Genomic DNA, 16,918 nt, shown 5'->3' on the forward strand with positions numbered 1-16,918 from the left:
CAGGTGCATCTTTACAAGGATATATCTGATGCTATTAGAGATGTATATGTGAAAGGGGTGATGCACAAAGGATTGAAAAAGATCTGGAACAGAATATTCTGCACGGGCATGAAATCTATGCTGTGCTAAACCGAGTGGTGAACCATAAGAAGAAACTCTTCCTCAGGGCAGGCACCCTTCACTCCCGCGACAGAGCCCAGACCTCCTGGCCATGTCACCATCGGTGACCCCCCTGCCCCCTCCGCGGCCCCGCAGTACATCGGTGCGGCCGCTGGGGGCGCTGGAGACCGCCGCCCCTCCCCGGCGGGAAGGCCCCGCCCCGTCTTGCAGTAAGCCCCGCCCCGAGGACTCTGTTCGCCCGCGGATTGGCCACCGCCGCCTGCGGAGCGGGCGGGGTCGGAGGGGGCAGTTAAAGCGCCGTGGCGACGGCGGGTACTTGTGACTGGCTGGGCCCGCGAAGGGAGGGAGGGTGAGTGAGTGAGGGCTGGGGCTGGGGCTGGGGCTGGGGCTGGGGCTGGGGCTGGGGCTGGGGCTGGGGCTGGGGCTGGGGCTGGGGCTGGGGCTGGGGCTGGGGCTGGGGCTGGGGCTGGGGCGACGGCGAGTAGTTGTGACTGGCAGGGCCGGCGTGGGGAGGGTGAGTGAGGGCTGGGGCTGGGGCTGCCGGGCCGCACTCCTTCGCGTTGCGGCGCCGTGTCCCGGAGCGTAGGGCCGCGCCTGGCCGTTCCGCGGCCTTGCGGGGTGCCGGGTGCGCGGCGGCCCTGCCGGGCCTTGCCCGGTGTCCCGCGGGAGGAAGCGCCTGCCCGGCCTCGTGTCTCGCCCCGGCCGGCTCCACCGGGCCACAGCAGCGCCTGGCTGCTCCTCGCAGGGAGGCTGCGGCTGCTCCCCTGTCCCCGTCTGGTTCTCTCTCCCCCTGTGCCTCCCCTGTCCCTGCAGCGTGTTGCCCCCGCCCCGAGGGTTACCTGCCTGCGGTCACAGGGCTAGGGGCCACGGCGGACTTTTGCTGCAAAACCGCATTTGCTCCCAAACTTGCCTTTTACGTAAACTTCAGCCCGGAAAGCAGGGCCTGTGATGTGGATGTGAGGTTGTACCCTGCTGCTTTCAGTGCCTTGTGGAGGCGTTGAGTGCTCTGTGGTGCCCACAGACCTCCCCTAACGTGGTTGAGTGCTCTCATCTGGGGTGCTCACCTTGCCTGTGGGGAAGGAGGGCAATGTGCACTGATAGTCCCTTGGGTTATCTGATAATGCAACTGTTACAATGCTGTGAACAGGTAGAACTGTGGAGCCTCTTCCATGCAGGTAAAAGGGATTCATTTATCTGGTCTAAGGGCCCTACAACAAATTCTACCCCTGGTTTTTAAGAGAGGAGGAGAAATAACGTCCAGCCTTGTGCTGTGCAGTAAGCAGCATTTACTTTTCCAAGTGTGAAGCTTTTTGGGGAAGACTATTTTGCAGGTCTACAGTGAGACTTGACTGACTCAATGCCTCACTAATTTTTAAGAATATTTAACGATGTTTAAGGCAGTGCATAAAGTAGCCCCTGACTTGGCCAGTAGTTCAGATCTTGTTTATGTTGAACAAAATATCATCAGTCTTCCATCTAATATGCTGCACTTTGTACTGTGAAGCTAAATTGCTGATGTTGCTATAGGAACTGGTTGAGTGAAGGGGAGGGTCAGATGTGCAGGACTGATGCCCATGTGCTGGTTTCTCTGAAAAGCTTGAGGTGAATCATGCCTGAGCTCTGCCTGCATGTGAGGATGCTTGCTTTGGTAGGAAAACCAGGCTTTAGTGAGAAGTGTTGCTTTAAGTCTGTGTAATACTTTTCAAGCTGCTCAGTTTTCACTATTCATGGCTATTGAAGAGAATATTTCAGGTGTCTGGTAGTTTGGGGTTGTTCTGATTGGTATTTAGAACTTATTATCCAAACTTAAACTTGATGGATGCTGTAAATTAAATAGAGACCATCTGCAGTGAGTGAAAGCCTTTTTGTATGTTGAACACCAGTAATCTGTGTAAGTACAACCCTGCTTGAAAGAAAATGCATTCTGCAAGTCTTTTGTAAATTTGATGTGGTGGGATGTGCTTACATCACAGTATATTCTGTGGGGCAACCTGCAGCCTGAAGGTATTAATTTTAGCTATGTAGACTAGTCAGCTGTTAAAGGAATCCTAAGACAAAAAGTCAAGTGTTTGAACAACTGTCATACTTGTCTTGTGACTTCCACATAGAAGTGGAAGAAGGGTTTAAAGCAGCTGGCATAAAGTTGACTGAATACTGAATCACAACAGTCGGTGCTGCTGAACATGCATATTCCATGTATTACATGGACACTGGAGTTTTTCTTATGGTTCTGGCACTTTCAGAGGTGTGTTTGTAAAGCTCATTATTTATTTGGCTTAGAGGAGGTGCTGTGTCTTGAGTTATAATGAGAACCAAGCTTAAGCTTGTTTGTTCTGTTGGTTGACTGGCCAAGTGTGTCTTTTAAATGTGAACATTGGACTAGCAAGGAAGGCAGAAAACTGAGGAGGGGTGAGGTCTTGGATTTTCTCACATGAACTTCGGTTGAAAGTAAAACCAAACAAGGAAGTGGTAGCACAGAACTAGTCACCGAGTCACTTGCTCTTGCCCTGATGAGGCTGGTTTCTGTTCCCATGGCTTCCCTGACCTCCTTTGGGGGATCTGAGTGGCAGGTTGGGACTTTAAAGCTGAAGAAAACGTAATTCTTAAGCTGTCTGCTTTTAACCTCCTTTGTAGAGCACAAAGTAAAAGTGTGCTTTCTTTGACCGAACTACTAGCATTCAAGCCTATGGCACGCTATTAGTTGAGCTCTAATAAGAAAATGCAACTTCAAAGAGTAGATTTCACTTGAATTCTGTCTATAATCCTGTGGTAAAGTACATTACTTGATTGAAGTATCTCTACAGACAAGCTTGTTCAGTTTAATTTCCAGAGTTATTTTGGGGGAAGAGGCAGAAACAGTGGTGTTTAGATTAAATATGCTTTTGTGTAGTCACTTGACTCTGATTTTCTGAGAGGGAGTAGCCCTAAGTGTTATTATATTCATGTGGCTTGGTGTGTGGTGTTAGCAACTGAAGGGTGAAAGTCTTCTGTGGCTGCTTGAGTACTGACTATTGTATTTGAAAACTGTAAAGGCTAAATTCTTTTTCTGTCACAGATTCTTCAGCAGCACTGTTCTGGTCAGAAAATGTCTGCTCTTGAAACCCTCTTCAAATACATTGATGAACACCAGGACCTCTATATTCAGGTAAGGTTTTTTTGAGCGTTGTCCTGCAGCACAGACAGCTATGGGATATTAAAAGTTAGGTGGTCAGCTTCAAGTTTATTGTTACTCTTATGTATATGGCCAATAGTAGAGTAATGCCAAGTAACTGGGGAGAGGGGAGAGCAAGCAGCAGGTGTGACTGATTTGAGTCAAGCCAGAAAACTTTGTTCCTTAAATTTAGGCATAGTTCTGTTTAAAGACCTAAATCTCTATGGTAGATTTATTAGGAAATGCTGTATTACTGTATAGTGCAAGAAGTGACTTGCTGAGAGGTACAAGAAGTTTGACACTGGCTCCTGAATGCCAAACTGGGTTTATACTGTCACTTCCCTTTTGAGATGAAAGAGGTGAAATATAAGTAAGGCTGGAATAAAGCTTTCACAAATGAAACTGTTCATGTTGGGGTACAGAGGGAGAGTGTTTCTCTACTTTGTTGTTTAACCCACTGTTTAATTGCACCTTGTATTGCGATCCCTTTTGCCTATGAAGGAATCAGTGGTGTAGCACTGTAAACTGCCAGGCAAGATCTATGCAAAGTGTTGAACTGGACTTTTGCCAGTTACTCTCACAGCTCTCACATGGCAGGGACAAAGCTAAGGTGGCCTTTCTGAGAAGCCTGAAAGACATTAGCTAGTTCTGGATACTTAAAGAATGGCGACTAGAAAGGCACAATATGCACAAGCTGTCATACCCTTAAACATATCATATTTATCTGCAGAATTTGTTACACTACAGGGGCAGCTGTAGGAAGTGAGGTTTCAGAGAGATTTTGAACCTAGTATTAATTGCTAGAGTACTCTTTTGAGTAGAAGACAGAGCTGATTTGCCTCAAGTTTAAGCTTGTCTAAAACAGTATTAGTCGAGTTGCAAGGTATTGTATTTGTGTAGTGCCTCCCGTGCCATAATTCATGTGTAGTAAAACCTTCAGCTTTTCTGTCTTTCTGTAGCGGCTGGCTCAATGGGTGGCAATCCAGAGTGTGTCAGCATGGCCGGATAAGAGGGCTGAGATCAGGCGCATGATGGAGGTTGCTGCGAGGGATATTGAGCGACTGGGAGGCACAACCCAACTTGTGGATATTGGGAAACAAAAGGTATGTGAGCAACTCCATGCCAGCTTAGTAGAAAAAGTCTCTTTAGAAGATAAGGTGGTTTGCACTATGAGGTGCTGGCTTCTTATGATCCTGGTAAGAAAGATGTTTAGACTCCAGAAAGTAAAATTTAAAATGCTGTTTATTAGGGCTACTACTATAAAGGGAGAGGATATTATCGATAATCTATGTCTCTTCAGATACTGGGAACCTCAAGCTATGCAGCATCTAGGAAGCATCTAATCAGTGTGCAGCACACTGTGTAGATCCCATTCATGGAAATGTTACCACATTTTATTAATTCAAGTTATTTGATTCCACTGCCAAACAAAGGGGATATTCACATGAGAACTTCTTGCTGCATTTTTAGATGAAGACAAGGACATGCAGGTGGTGGAATTGCTGGTACCAAGTGGGAACTGCCTGTGTGCTACAGTCAACTGGCCAAGTTTATCCTACAACCCAAGGACACCCACAGCACAACACAAGGCAGGAGGCAAAGCTGAGTGTGCAGCACAGGCTGGGGTGCACTCAGGCTAATGGGGATCACTAATTCCTTGATGTCCGATGGTCTTCTGGTCAGGATTACCACACGAGGGTCCTGTGGGCAGTGGTCTAGAAAGGCTATAGCCTGTTGGGGTGTTGGATAATATCTTTCCTGCCACACAGTCTGATAAGCTTCTGATTAAAACCTTTGTTTATATTAAACCTTGGGATTCAGATCAGTTAAGCATGTTGTATTACATTTTGGACTGTGTATTAAATGTATTTTAAATAATTTTCTAACTGAACATGAACAGAGCACCTGCAAACAAAAATGTTACACATTTTTAATAGCAGGCTGGTGTTGGACCTTAGACCCATAAACTGTAAAGATACTGACTGAAGTTTCAGTAAATCTTCCAAAACTCTTCCAGAAGTGTTGCAATTGTCACAAGACTGCACCGTTCCCATACCAGATACAGAAGGATCCTTAATAGGATGAGTCCCCTCCTTATTTTTAGCTAGCTGGACTGCTGTCCTTCACCTGAGAAATGTCCTTATGAGAACAACAATGATAATCTCATAGTAGGGAACCATCTACTTAATATGCTCCTAGTACATAGTCACTACGTGTCACAGAATAAGACTCATACCAGAATTGTTAGACTAGCATTTGTATAGTGGCATTCAAAATCCTGTTGTACTGGAGTGTTTGCTAGTTTTAGAATATTGTCATTGTAATTGGTGCTAATGACTGTTGGGTGAAATCTGTGTCTATCAAGGCCCTCTGAGCAGTTATTGGTTTTAGCAACTGGAATACACTTGTTTGTAGCACTGCAGGTTCCAGCAGGGAAGCGGTTGACTTCATGTGCCCTCTTGAGAGGCAATCTGTTGGATAATTCTCGCTCTGCTGCTACCTACTGCCTAAAATCCTGTCAAAAGTCTTTCAATTAATTCAGAGACAAACTTGTTCCTTTCATCAGTGTAACTTTTGGGGGGAAGAACTGATTTTACAGAGTTTATTAAAAGTACTATTTCTATGTAGAAAACTCAAGCACCTGGATTAAAGTTACCTTTAGTGTTTTATATTAAGTCTAGACAAAACTAGTCAGTGTATTACAGATGTTGCTGGTATATCAATAAAGGACAATGTAAAGCAACTGGTGAACTTGTGTGATTAAACTTGGTTTACTGCTGCACTGCAGTTTGTGCTGCGTACTGATTACTGTAAGTGCAAACTTTTGCAATAATGCTTTAATCACTTAGAGCAGCAGCTGGCCAAGAGCAATGTAACTTGTTGATTTAAAAAAAAAAAAAAGAAAATCAGAGCTTGGAGCCCATATGAGCAAAAAGTTAAAGCTGATCGTGATCTGTTGAACAGTGTCTAGGAGTTTGTGTTCACTGGAAGAGAAATACATGCTGACTGGGAATGGCATATGATAATTGCTTACAGGGTATTCTAAGGGATTAAGCCAAGTTAAACTCTTGAACTCTTGATCTAAGTTCATCAGCACTATCCTGCCCTTTGCTTAACAGCATAGGCTGATATAGTGAAATATAACTTACGCTAACTTTATTTGGGTGTAGGCATGTGTTATACTTTGATACCCCTGTCAGGAAATTTCTGTCTAGAGAGCTGCACTGTGGACAGGATGAAAGTGCAGTAACAAGCCATGCAGAATGCAATATTGAAGGGAGTTTTTCACTTGCAGTTAAGTCAGCATTAGATATGGCCGTTTGACAGGCAGACAGCTTGTTCTGCTAAAATCTGATGTGGGATTGTTAGTTTAAAGCTAACGGTTCTGAGCGGCTTGGAGCATTTTGACTATCACTGGGACTTGTCAGGGAACTTTTGCTGGCATAGTGCCATCATGCCTTCATTGGCACATTGCTTCTGGCAATCAGTTTAAGTAGCTTAATTTTGTTTAGCTTTCTGTGCCCCTAATCTCATAACCTCCGTAATGTTAAAGTAATTAATTCATCTGATAAAAATGTGCTTCTCTGACGTTCCACATTTGCATAAATCTTCTTGCCTCCTATTTCTAGCTGCCTGATGGATCAGAGATCCCTCTACCACCAATTATTCTGGGAACACTGGGCTCAGATCCACACAAAAAGACGGTGTGTGTGTATGGTCACCTGGATGTTCAGCCAGCAGCACTGGAGGATGGCTGGGATAGCGAGCCCTTCACGCTGGTAGAAAGAGAAGGTAACACTGGTGGACTTCCCAAACTTAGGAGCACTTCTTTAAAAAGTGTGGTATTTCTCAACTGTTCTAAAGTTGTACCCTTGATTGAAAGAGGGAAGAAGAGTAGGAACAGATGTGGGTGTTTATTTAATATGGTAGAGATAAGATGCAGGAGGGGAAATGGTAAACAAGTAGGGCTGCAAAATCTCAGCTGCTCCAAGGACTTGTTTCCTTTTCTGATAGTCTAGACTATCAAAGTGCATTATCTTCCTTGTAGCTACAGAAAAGTCTTAAATGCTGCATTGCATGATTCAATTTGTTGTCAGAAGGCTTTCTAGAGCTAACTTCTTGACCTGTTCAGAACTGGCAGTGTATAAGGTCATATCAGACTGCAGGGACTCTGAACCACTACAGGGGATGAACACCCAACACAGCTTCTTTGTGCCTGGAGACAGGAGTAGTACAACAGCCTACCTGCGTTTCCTTGTGTGTGCATATTGAGCTACACTGAGCACTGCAGAAGCTGTGTTTGAGAGAGCTGGTGCCCAGACAAGTGTCCCTCTCCTGTAAGTGGGGATGAAGAAATCATACAGTAAGTCCTGTTGAAACAACACATTGCCAGTAGCCAAGAGGAGAGTAAAACTTTCTTCTCTATTTAAAGCTGATGCTACCAGCAGCCTCCTCATTGTTTCATTTGCTCTGTGTTAAGTGTTAAAGGGTCATCTGAATACGGCATTAAACATGCTTGTTGCGTAAGTGTTAATCATTGCTACGAAAATAAGTGTCTGTGGTAACTAGTATTTCTACCTGGGTACTTGGTCATAGGCAGCAGAGTCCAAGTTACTAAGTTGGATTATCTCATCTGATAGCAAGAGCTAGACTTGCCTTAGGCTGTGGCTTATCTCTGTGCAGCCTGGCAGTGTAGGAGACATATTTACCAATGGCTCCTTACCTTGCAGACTGTCTGGGCTGTTCTCTCACTCTGGTTACACCCTGTGCTTAGGGGCTGTAGCAACAGCTCTGAGTTGCAGCAATATCTGCCTTTACTGTGATCGCATGTGCTACATTTCCTGGGACTTCCCTGTAGCTTGTAAAACTGGTATTTAACTAAAGCCTTTTCTGGTGAGATTGACTTGTATCTGGAGCATCCAGAGAAGTGGTTGGTCACTAGCTACTGAAGTCATACTATTCAAACAATTATTCAGCTGAGGCTAATACTGTTCAGATATGGTATCTTGTTTCTACACCCTTATTGCTGTGTTTGTAGAAAATATTGTTGTGAAGGATATGGGAATGACTCGACCCAATGCAGTTGCGTCTTTTCCAGGCTTATGTTCAACTCCTATCCAGGGAGCAGCTGGGGGAAGAGGTGGGGTAGCTCCTAAGTGAGAGAACTATCGCAGTCCTGCACCTACCTGCATGAGTGTATGGAGCGGAATGTAAAACTGCTACTTCAGAAGAATTGGAAATGAAAGTTATATAAGCAGGAATAAAAAGTTTATCCGAAAGGGTGTTTTCTTCTGCAAGCAAGAGATGACTGAAACTCTGTTCTAATTTTTCTCTACACTGGTTACTTTGTATCTTTTTTCTACAGGAAAGCTGTATGGGCGAGGATCAACAGATGACAAAGGTCCAGTGCTTGCCTGGCTGAATGCCTTGGAGGCTTATCAACAAACTAACCAGGTATGTGCCCAAAATGAATCCTGCTTTTCTACATAACAGCTGAGTCTAGCAATAAATGTTATCCAAGCCACAAACCCTTGTGAGGCAAGACTGCTTATTCAGCTGATGGGAGGAATGATGCAATAGCCCTGTAAAGTCCCTGAAGCCTCAGTAGGGTTGAGTTGATGTGCTGACAAGTTAGTCCTGTAGATGCTTGGATTGCACTTTGAACCTTTTTGCTTTAATGCAATTTGTGGGAAGGAAAATACATATGCCAGTATCTGGAGCAGGAGGAATAATCAAATGTGATTAATTTCATGTAAGGATGTCGAATTAGCTTCACTTAAGGAAGCTTAATGTCTCACTGACATTGAACTCTAAGAGATTAACTTAGTGACACTAAACTGAGAGACTTGCTGTTTCTGTTCAAGAAAAAGTGCAGTCAGAAATGGTGCAGAATGTCTCTATCTTGCCAGACAAGTTATTACTTGTGAGAAGAATTACCTGTTCTCAAGTGCTACCTAGGCATAAATATGGTAGACTGGATAGAGTAGCTCTGATTCTCCTGCTGTGGCATGCAATTTCTGTGGTTAATATTAATTTTTCTAGCCCTGCGACTTACCTTTGGCAAGAGATTTCTGTTGCATTCTCACAGTGAAGAGGATTGTGAACAAGTTGTTCTAGAGCTTAGTTAAAATTTCTTGGGGAGTTTAAATTCCATCAAATGAAGGGTGGCACAAGTGTCCTCAGCGTAAGCACAGTCCAAACTTTGTAATACTCTGTGTATAGTTAACAGATTCTACTGTCATAGGACTAACTTACCCATGTTCAATTTTCTGCTTTGGACATGACATAAAAATTACTGATTGCTGAAGGAGTCTAGTGTTTTCACATACTTAATCTGTTCTTGTTTTTAATTTTCAAAGGAGTTTCCAGTAAATGTGAAGTTCTGCCTAGAGGGTATGGAAGAATCAGGATCTGAAGGCCTTGATGAACTGATTTTTGCTCAGCGAGACACTTTCTTCAAAGATGTGGATTTTGTTTGCATTTCTGACAACTACTGGCTGGGCAAGAAAAAGCCTTGTATCACCTATGGCTTGAGGGGTATCTGCTACTACTTCATAGAGGTAAGTGTTGAAATAGCCTGCAAAACCAGTATTACCAAACTAAATTTTCTACTGGAGAAGAGTGGTAGCTCTGACTTTCTCATGCCAGTAGCTTTTCTTCAGAAAAGCTGAAACTGGCTGCTTAAATAGAACAGTTTCTACTAACTCTAAGTATCTTCCTTTTACTATCCTATACGATAATTGGGTGGGAGGGGTAGCTTTTAGATGGATGAAGCAAGATAAGCCAGTACCTTCACTGGAGGATTACCTCATAGCATAGATATCTTAATCCAGATATTTCTTTGAGTGCAGGAAGAGATGTCACCCCTGAAGTCCCCAAGGTTGGGACAGTCAGTACTTGTACTTCAGAGTAAAAAAAAAGCAGATCTGCTTTAATGTAATACAACTGAGTGGTCTGGTTTCATAAGCAGACATGTTCTCTAAGTATGTGCAGCAAAAAGCTGTAAAAGTCTGTTCTGTGTATTTGACAGTATATTCATGCTAAAATTAACCTGAATCTTGATTCACTTCAAAACAGGTGGAATGTAGTGACAAAGACCTTCACTCTGGAGTTTATGGTGGCTCAGTACATGAGGCCATGACAGATCTTATTACTCTAATGGGTAAGGAAAAGCAGGTTTCACTGAATGCATCTAAAATGGGAGTGGGAGCCATTAAAGGTAGAGGTCAGAATTTAATTACATTTACAAAGAGTTTTCAGAAAGCAATGACTCTTATTTCCCATGGAAAGTGTTCCCAGCAATGACATCTTGTTTCTTCTGGTTGAATCCTGATACTGGGTGCTTCTTGTTTGCAGGATCACTTATAGACAAGAAAGGGAAAATCCTCATCCCAGGCATTAATGAAGCAGTGGCACCTGTTACTGATGAGGAGCTGGCACTGTATGAGAAGATTGATTTTGACCTGTCAGAATATGCAAAAGATGTAGGAGCAACAAAGCTATTGCATGATGCAAAGGTACACTGTCCTACTCCCTCTTTACCCTGGTCAGCTGTGTTAGTTCAAGCCATCTGTATTGGTAGAAGGCAGAAACAAGCTTCTGTGGATACTTGTGTAGTTACCAAGTAATTCAGGAGGCAGAGAATTTGTCTATCTTTAAAATGCTGAGATTGTCTTGAAGATAATTTCACCTGCTGTACAGTTGATTGTGTACTTAGCATTAGCAGTTCCTCTGCAAAGTGTTAAGTGCTTGGAAACTTAGTCTGGGTTATCCCATGTTTAAGACAAGCAGTCTAGGCAACTTTAAATTGGCTCCTAAGTCTATGTAGAAGTAGCATTCCAAACTTGTACAGAACTTACTTTATCTAGTGCTGTTCTCCTAATGCTAGATAAGAGCTGCTAGCACTTTTCCAAAGCTCAGATACCACATCTACATGAAGCATCTGATTTCGAAATCTGTTCAATGAGTTATCAGAAATAAAGTAGTTGTTCATAGCAATGACTTCTCATTAGGTGAGAAAACAGCTTGAGATCAATCTAGCTGTAATGAACTTAAGGATTGACATACTGAACACATGCCTAGACCTGGCAAGCAAGGACTATTTAGTAGCCATGAACTAGGCAGTCATCCAAATCTTTGAACAGGCTCAAGTTCAGTAAACTCTTGTCTGAACTTCTCAAACCTTCATCCTGGGAGCTCTCCAAATTAATGCTTTTAACAGCATTGAATCTTGGAAGGTATAGGTATTACATTATAATTTTGAAGCGTTAAACCCTTGATGTAAATACATCTCCCATCATAAAAAGCAGAAACAAGTGTTGTAAAAGACAAGTTTACATGTGCAGGTCTGTCTTCTGTCCTAGTACTGTCAGATGGAGACTTCAGACTTAAATAGGTATAAATATTACATCTTCAACCTTGTCTTTACATGCTCAGGTTTATATCAACTGGGGGCACACGGCCTTCCTTGTTTAGCCTTGTCCTGTAAAGTAATGGATGAAATATAGCTTGTATGTAAGGAAGAGCTGGCAAGATGCTCTTCATATATGATACTGACCTAAAGCTGTTCAGTCTTAGCTAGACTGAAATCCTAACTTAACTTACCAAGAGTTCTGACTAAGCCGCACGCATGCAAAAAGGGGTCTCAGGCCTAAGAAGAGATGGGAGAGAAGTCTGTAATCTCTAGGTGAGAAACAATGTGCTTGAAAGATTTGAACAGCGATAGTTTAATTGTGTTTGAGAGGAGATTAGAGGGAGGTTTTACCTGCAACAAACCAAACTGTAACATAAAGGCCACAAAATTTCTAAGTCTCCTGAATCTGTGAAGTTCAAATTTGAGATACAGTAGGTCACAGGACACAAATGTGCTGAATTCAGTATTCAGTGTACTGAACAACTGTGGGGAAAACAAAGAAATGAAGAAGTGTATCTGAAAAAGGTAATAGTGCTGACTCTAATCAACCCAGAGTTCAGTTGGTTTAATACAACTGATATAAATAGCAGGGGCACACTATGCCTTAGTCTGCAAAGTGGTGAGGCTTTTAGAAAACTTGTGATCATAAGCATGTGATTCAGTGATGAAAGCACCTGCCTGACTTGAGGCAGTGGGGACCAGAGCTTCCAAGGTACTTCCTACACACTGTGCTTCAGCATCTTGTAAATGGTGTGTTTGTCCTTGTCAGAAGCAGACTGGTTGTGTCCTGTAAGTTCCATAGAACTTGGAGAGAGTCAAACTAGAGCTACTGAATTTGTAAAGGTGCTAAAAACTCAGCTGTTGTATCAAAATGTGTGCTTAATGGGAGTAACAGCTTCTCCTTGCAACTGGTTGGTCTTGAATGAGCTGCCTTTCTCCATGGGAGAAAGCACTGTTTCTTGCAAACTCTTTATTAGATTGAAGAAATTATTACTTTGGGGAGCTCTGTCAAACTGTATGTAACCTTGCATTTTTCCGTTTGCCTCTGCAGAAAGATATCCTTATGCACAGGTGGAGATACCCTTCCTTGTCTCTTCATGGAATTGAAGGAGCCTTCTCAGGCTCTGGAGCCAAGACTGTGATTCCTAGGAAAGTGATTGGCAAGTTCTCAATCAGGCTTGTCCCAAACATGACTCCTGAAGAAGTCACAAAGCACGTATGTTGAGATGGAATGATGGTATCAAAATAAGTTGTGTATTGAAATTTCTGTTTTCCATGCCTGGGGGAGAGTATTTCTGGTTTCTAAAGCAGTTCCTTTTATTTACTTTGCTATAATATCATCTTCCCTGTACTGCACTTCAACTCAGATAATCAAGGGAATTGCTTTATGGTCCCACACTGGACTGTTGCGGCCTGGCTGTTCAATTTCTCTCAACTAACTCAAAGAAAGGGCTCAGGCGTAAATGCTAATTTAATAATAGGCCATTTGGATTGCCAGAAGTGCATATTCAAAACAGTAAGATTTTGACATTTTGGCTAACAGTTCTACAGTATACTGTCAATTTGCATGTACAAGATATTTTGACTTCAGAGCAGAGGTACACAGGAATAATATGGAGTAATTGTAATGGGAAAATTATTGCTGCACAGTAGTAGTGACCTTCAAGTCTCTAAGATGCTCTTATATACTGTCTTTCAGTGTTCATACAAATGCTAACTGTGGATAAGACTCTTCAATCTTTCTTATAGGTTGAAGATTACTTGAGCAAAAAATTTGCAGAGCTGCAGAGCCCCAACAAATTCAGAGTATACCTAGGCCATGGTGGAAAGCCCTGGGTGTCAGACTTTGACCATCCCCACTACATGGCTGGGAGGAGGGCCATGAAGACAGGTCAGTGGCTTTTCCACTTGGCTTTGGGAGGAATGAAGAGCTCTTTTTCTAGTACCTCAAGAAATACTGAGGAGATGGTGTTTGCAGAATATTTACAGTTTTTGTACTTATGTAATAAGCTTGGCTCTCTAAGTAATGAACCATGTTATGCAATCCTTAAACTCACCTCTGGGATAGAGGAAGGAAAGAAACTTGATATCAAGCTTATTCTGACCATATCGTAACAAGTCCATTGGTATGGTGCTGCTTTTACATAAGGTTGAGACTGTCAGTAGTTCAGATCACTGGCTTAGCCAAAGCCCTCAAAGCTCAGTCATCCTAGCATCCTTCTTCATCAGTTATGCTGGGGCAACTAGAGTAACTTTAACTTCTGTGTTGGAGGACAAACAGGCTTTCCAATGAAATATTATTTGCGTAAATGCTTGAACTGAACTCTGAAAGTGACAGTACCCCAGCACTATATCAGGGGGAGGGAAATGCCACATTTCTGCAACCTCTGCAGTCTGGCTGACTAAAACAGCAAGATTTGTCCAGCACATGGTACAGGAGTGGTTGGTACTTGATTGCTTAAGGATCTGTGTTGGAAAAACAAATACAGTTCCAAACTGACTAGAGTATCACTTTGTTCTAGTTTTTGGAGTGGAACCAGATCTGACAAGGGAGGGAGGAAGCATTCCTGTTACCCTTACTTTTCAAGAAGCAACAGGCAAGAATGTTATGTTGCTTCCTGTTGGAGCTGCAGATGATGGTGCCCATTCTCAAAATGAGAAACTAAATAGGTAAGAGAATATTTATCTCTGGGCCAGGCTGAGTTGTGCTGTGGATCTTGGCATGTATTATAAAAAAGGTCCAAGAAGAATTATGCTTTTGCTTCATGTCTCTGGAAGGCAAAGTGCCATTTTTCCCCAGTAGAGGATGACTGCTTAGGTAACTGCTCTGTAGCTGAACCTTGATCCCAGTCCTGCTTCTGGTTTTGTGTAGTTGAAACCAAAAGCACTTTTTATACTTTGGTCTCAAAGCTTGGTTACTCTCCTTTACTCCCTTACCCCAAGGGTGGCATTTGTTTTGTCAGAGGAGATGCCAGGGACCTTGGGAGTAGAACATGTTGCTTGCAACAGCTGTGCCTGTAACATCTCTTGCCTGCATAGGACTGATATTGCAAGATGCACATGTGCTACAGGAATACAACTCTAAGGCAATGCTAATGGAAACTATTCTTTCCAGGTACAACTACATCCAGGGGATGAAGATGCTTGGTGCATACCTCTATGAAGTCTCCCAGCTGAAGGACTAAGTTAAACACCTTACTTTCTGTCTCATGGATCAAGAAGTCTGAATTTTCTTACAAAATGTCATAAATTACGAGGTCTTTCATGGCTTCACTCTTCTACCAACACTCCACTGTTTTGGTGGGGGAGAGGGAAGCATGCAGTTCCACTGGACAAAGAACACTGTATACCAAAAATATTTCTCTAAATGCTTACTTCAAATGACAGAGACTACTCTTTATCTGGCCAGCAGTTCTGAACTGCATCTTTGTCCCCTCTATCATGTCAAAGTTGTGGTTTGCTGTATTCATCTACTTTTCCTGTAAAGCAGGAGGAACGGTTTGCTCTTGACTGTTTAAGCAGCCACATCAGTTGCAGAACTGCCAGCCAAGTTTAAGGTTCTTATTCCTGGAGATGTCCTGGAAGTAGTCAAAGTGACAGATTATGGGCCTGTACTGGAATGTGTTCAAGCTGTAGTGAGGCATCTGTCTTGCTGAGTGATTTGGAAGAGCAGTTTGTCTCTTAGAGTTTATACCTGCCTGCAGGTTTCCATTTACAGTGAGTTATGTTATAGCAAAATTCACTGTGGTAATGACTACTGGCCATCTTTTTGTAAAACTGCCTTTGTACTCCCTGAAAAGGACAATAAATAATCATGCTTGAGAGTTTGGCTCTTTGTCTCTGAGGATTAAACAATGACTTAGGAGGGAAAAGCAACTTCAGGTAACCTGGGAGGAACTCTTCTACGGCTGTAGAGGCACATGAGCAACATGGCTACACAGACTGTACTTCCTGGGAATCCAAATCTTTATTCCTTAGGCTCTGGCTTGATAACAACGTGTTGACTTGAGGCAGATGTTGCTAAATCCTGTTCTCCTGGGGGAAACAAGCACCAAAAATGGGTGTCTAAGCCAGGTCATCACACTGTAGTATGACTGATAGTGCAAGGGAATGTGGGGAATTTGTAAGCATAAGTGGGGAGAGGAGAGCATCACTCCTTGTAACTACTGACTGATACTTGGCTTCAAGCTGTCCTGTGGAAACATTCAACTCCAATACCACTGGTATCATGTTTAAAAAAACAAACCAAAAAACTTAAATGTGTGCTCATCTGAACTGGATTTGGCTCACTGTTTCTGAATTCCCTGACCAGCACTAGGCATGTATTCCAGGTGATGATGCTTTGCTCTGAGAACATGGTGCAGTCCTGTAGCTTGACAGGTAGGTGAATGGCATGTGATGCTTCCTTCCTTGTGGAGCAGAAGGCAGGAATGTCTTGTCTATCTGGTTTTCACTGTTGCTTGATCTGGGGTCCTAATGTTAGTAGTGAATGGTTGTTGGGGCTAGGAGTAGTTTTCTGTTCTCACTGTGAAGACTTTAAAGCTTCTCTGCCTTGTTCATTTTGTCCTGTTGGGTTGGTGTGGAAGTTGATGGCCAGAGATAATGTGGTACCATTGAACTCTGCACTTGTATGTGCAGTTGGGATAGAGGCTGAGACCTGGGTCATGTGTCTGGGTTAGTACTTATTAGCACCACAAACACCTGGTAGTGGGATGCTTGATTATCACCTTTCTGTGATGGTAGAATTGCTTTGCTACAACATGCAGTCTCTATGTAGGACAAGACTGGCATGCCTAAAAAATACGAAGGTCACCTGTATTCTGGGATCAGTTAGTTATGCAGGGTAACTAGTTCTAGGGGTCTGTGTGTTTAAAGCAGGTTCCTTGGTTACTGAATTGACACCTCAGGCTTGTCTAAATTGGGGTAACTTACCTGAAAAGACAATTCCCTGGCTTTTGAGTTTACATTCATTTTCTACCTTTCAATTTAAAAAACATCAAAACTAATAAAATAACAATTAAAAAAAAAATCTACTTCCTGGACTGAGGAAATACTAGTTTCTCACAATGTGTAAAGAAAATAGTCTTATTTGGGCAGTAGAGAAGCTGATAATGTCATCAACTGTATTAAGAAGGTGAGGACATCTGCAGTTGTCCTACTTCATTTGTAACTAATTGCTTGAGAATTACTTAATTGGCTCAAGTTCTCTGCTGAAGACACTGCATTAGGTCCTG

The 16,918-nt window shown here is 42.9% G+C and overlaps 1 protein-coding gene across 3 annotated transcripts; it reads left to right on the plus strand.

Annotated features, from left to right (window-relative positions):
- Positions 1 to 383: 383 nt before the first annotated feature.
- On the plus strand, positions 384 to 15,508 carry CNDP2 (carnosine dipeptidase 2). Of its 3 annotated transcripts, none has more exons than XM_065831789.2 (12): positions 384 to 469; positions 3,176 to 3,265; positions 4,231 to 4,374; positions 6,901 to 7,063; positions 8,637 to 8,725; positions 9,631 to 9,831; positions 10,349 to 10,433; positions 10,628 to 10,788; positions 12,736 to 12,900; positions 13,434 to 13,575; positions 14,207 to 14,354; positions 14,800 to 15,508. In XM_065831789.2, exons 2-12 carry the CDS (start codon positions 3,206 to 3,208, stop codon positions 14,867 to 14,869), a joined length of 1,428 nt encoding a protein of 475 aa, XP_065687861.1. In that variant the 5' UTR covers positions 384 to 469; positions 3,176 to 3,205; the 3' UTR covers positions 14,870 to 15,508. The 3 variants fall into 3 exon arrangements, with proteins under 3 accessions (XP_065687861.1, XP_065687860.1, XP_071660405.1); XM_065831788.2 differs by lacking the exon at positions 384 to 469 and adding an exon at positions 791 to 1,295; XM_071804304.1 differs by lacking the exon at positions 384 to 469 and adding an exon at positions 2,574 to 2,690.
- Positions 15,509 to 16,918: the final 1,410 nt, after the last annotated feature.

Source organism: Patagioenas fasciata, chromosome 2 (genome assembly GCF_037038585.1).
Source record: "Patagioenas fasciata isolate bPatFas1 chromosome 2, bPatFas1.hap1, whole genome shotgun sequence".
In the NCBI taxonomy this organism is placed as follows: Eukaryota; Metazoa; Chordata; class Aves; order Columbiformes; family Columbidae; genus Patagioenas; species Patagioenas fasciata.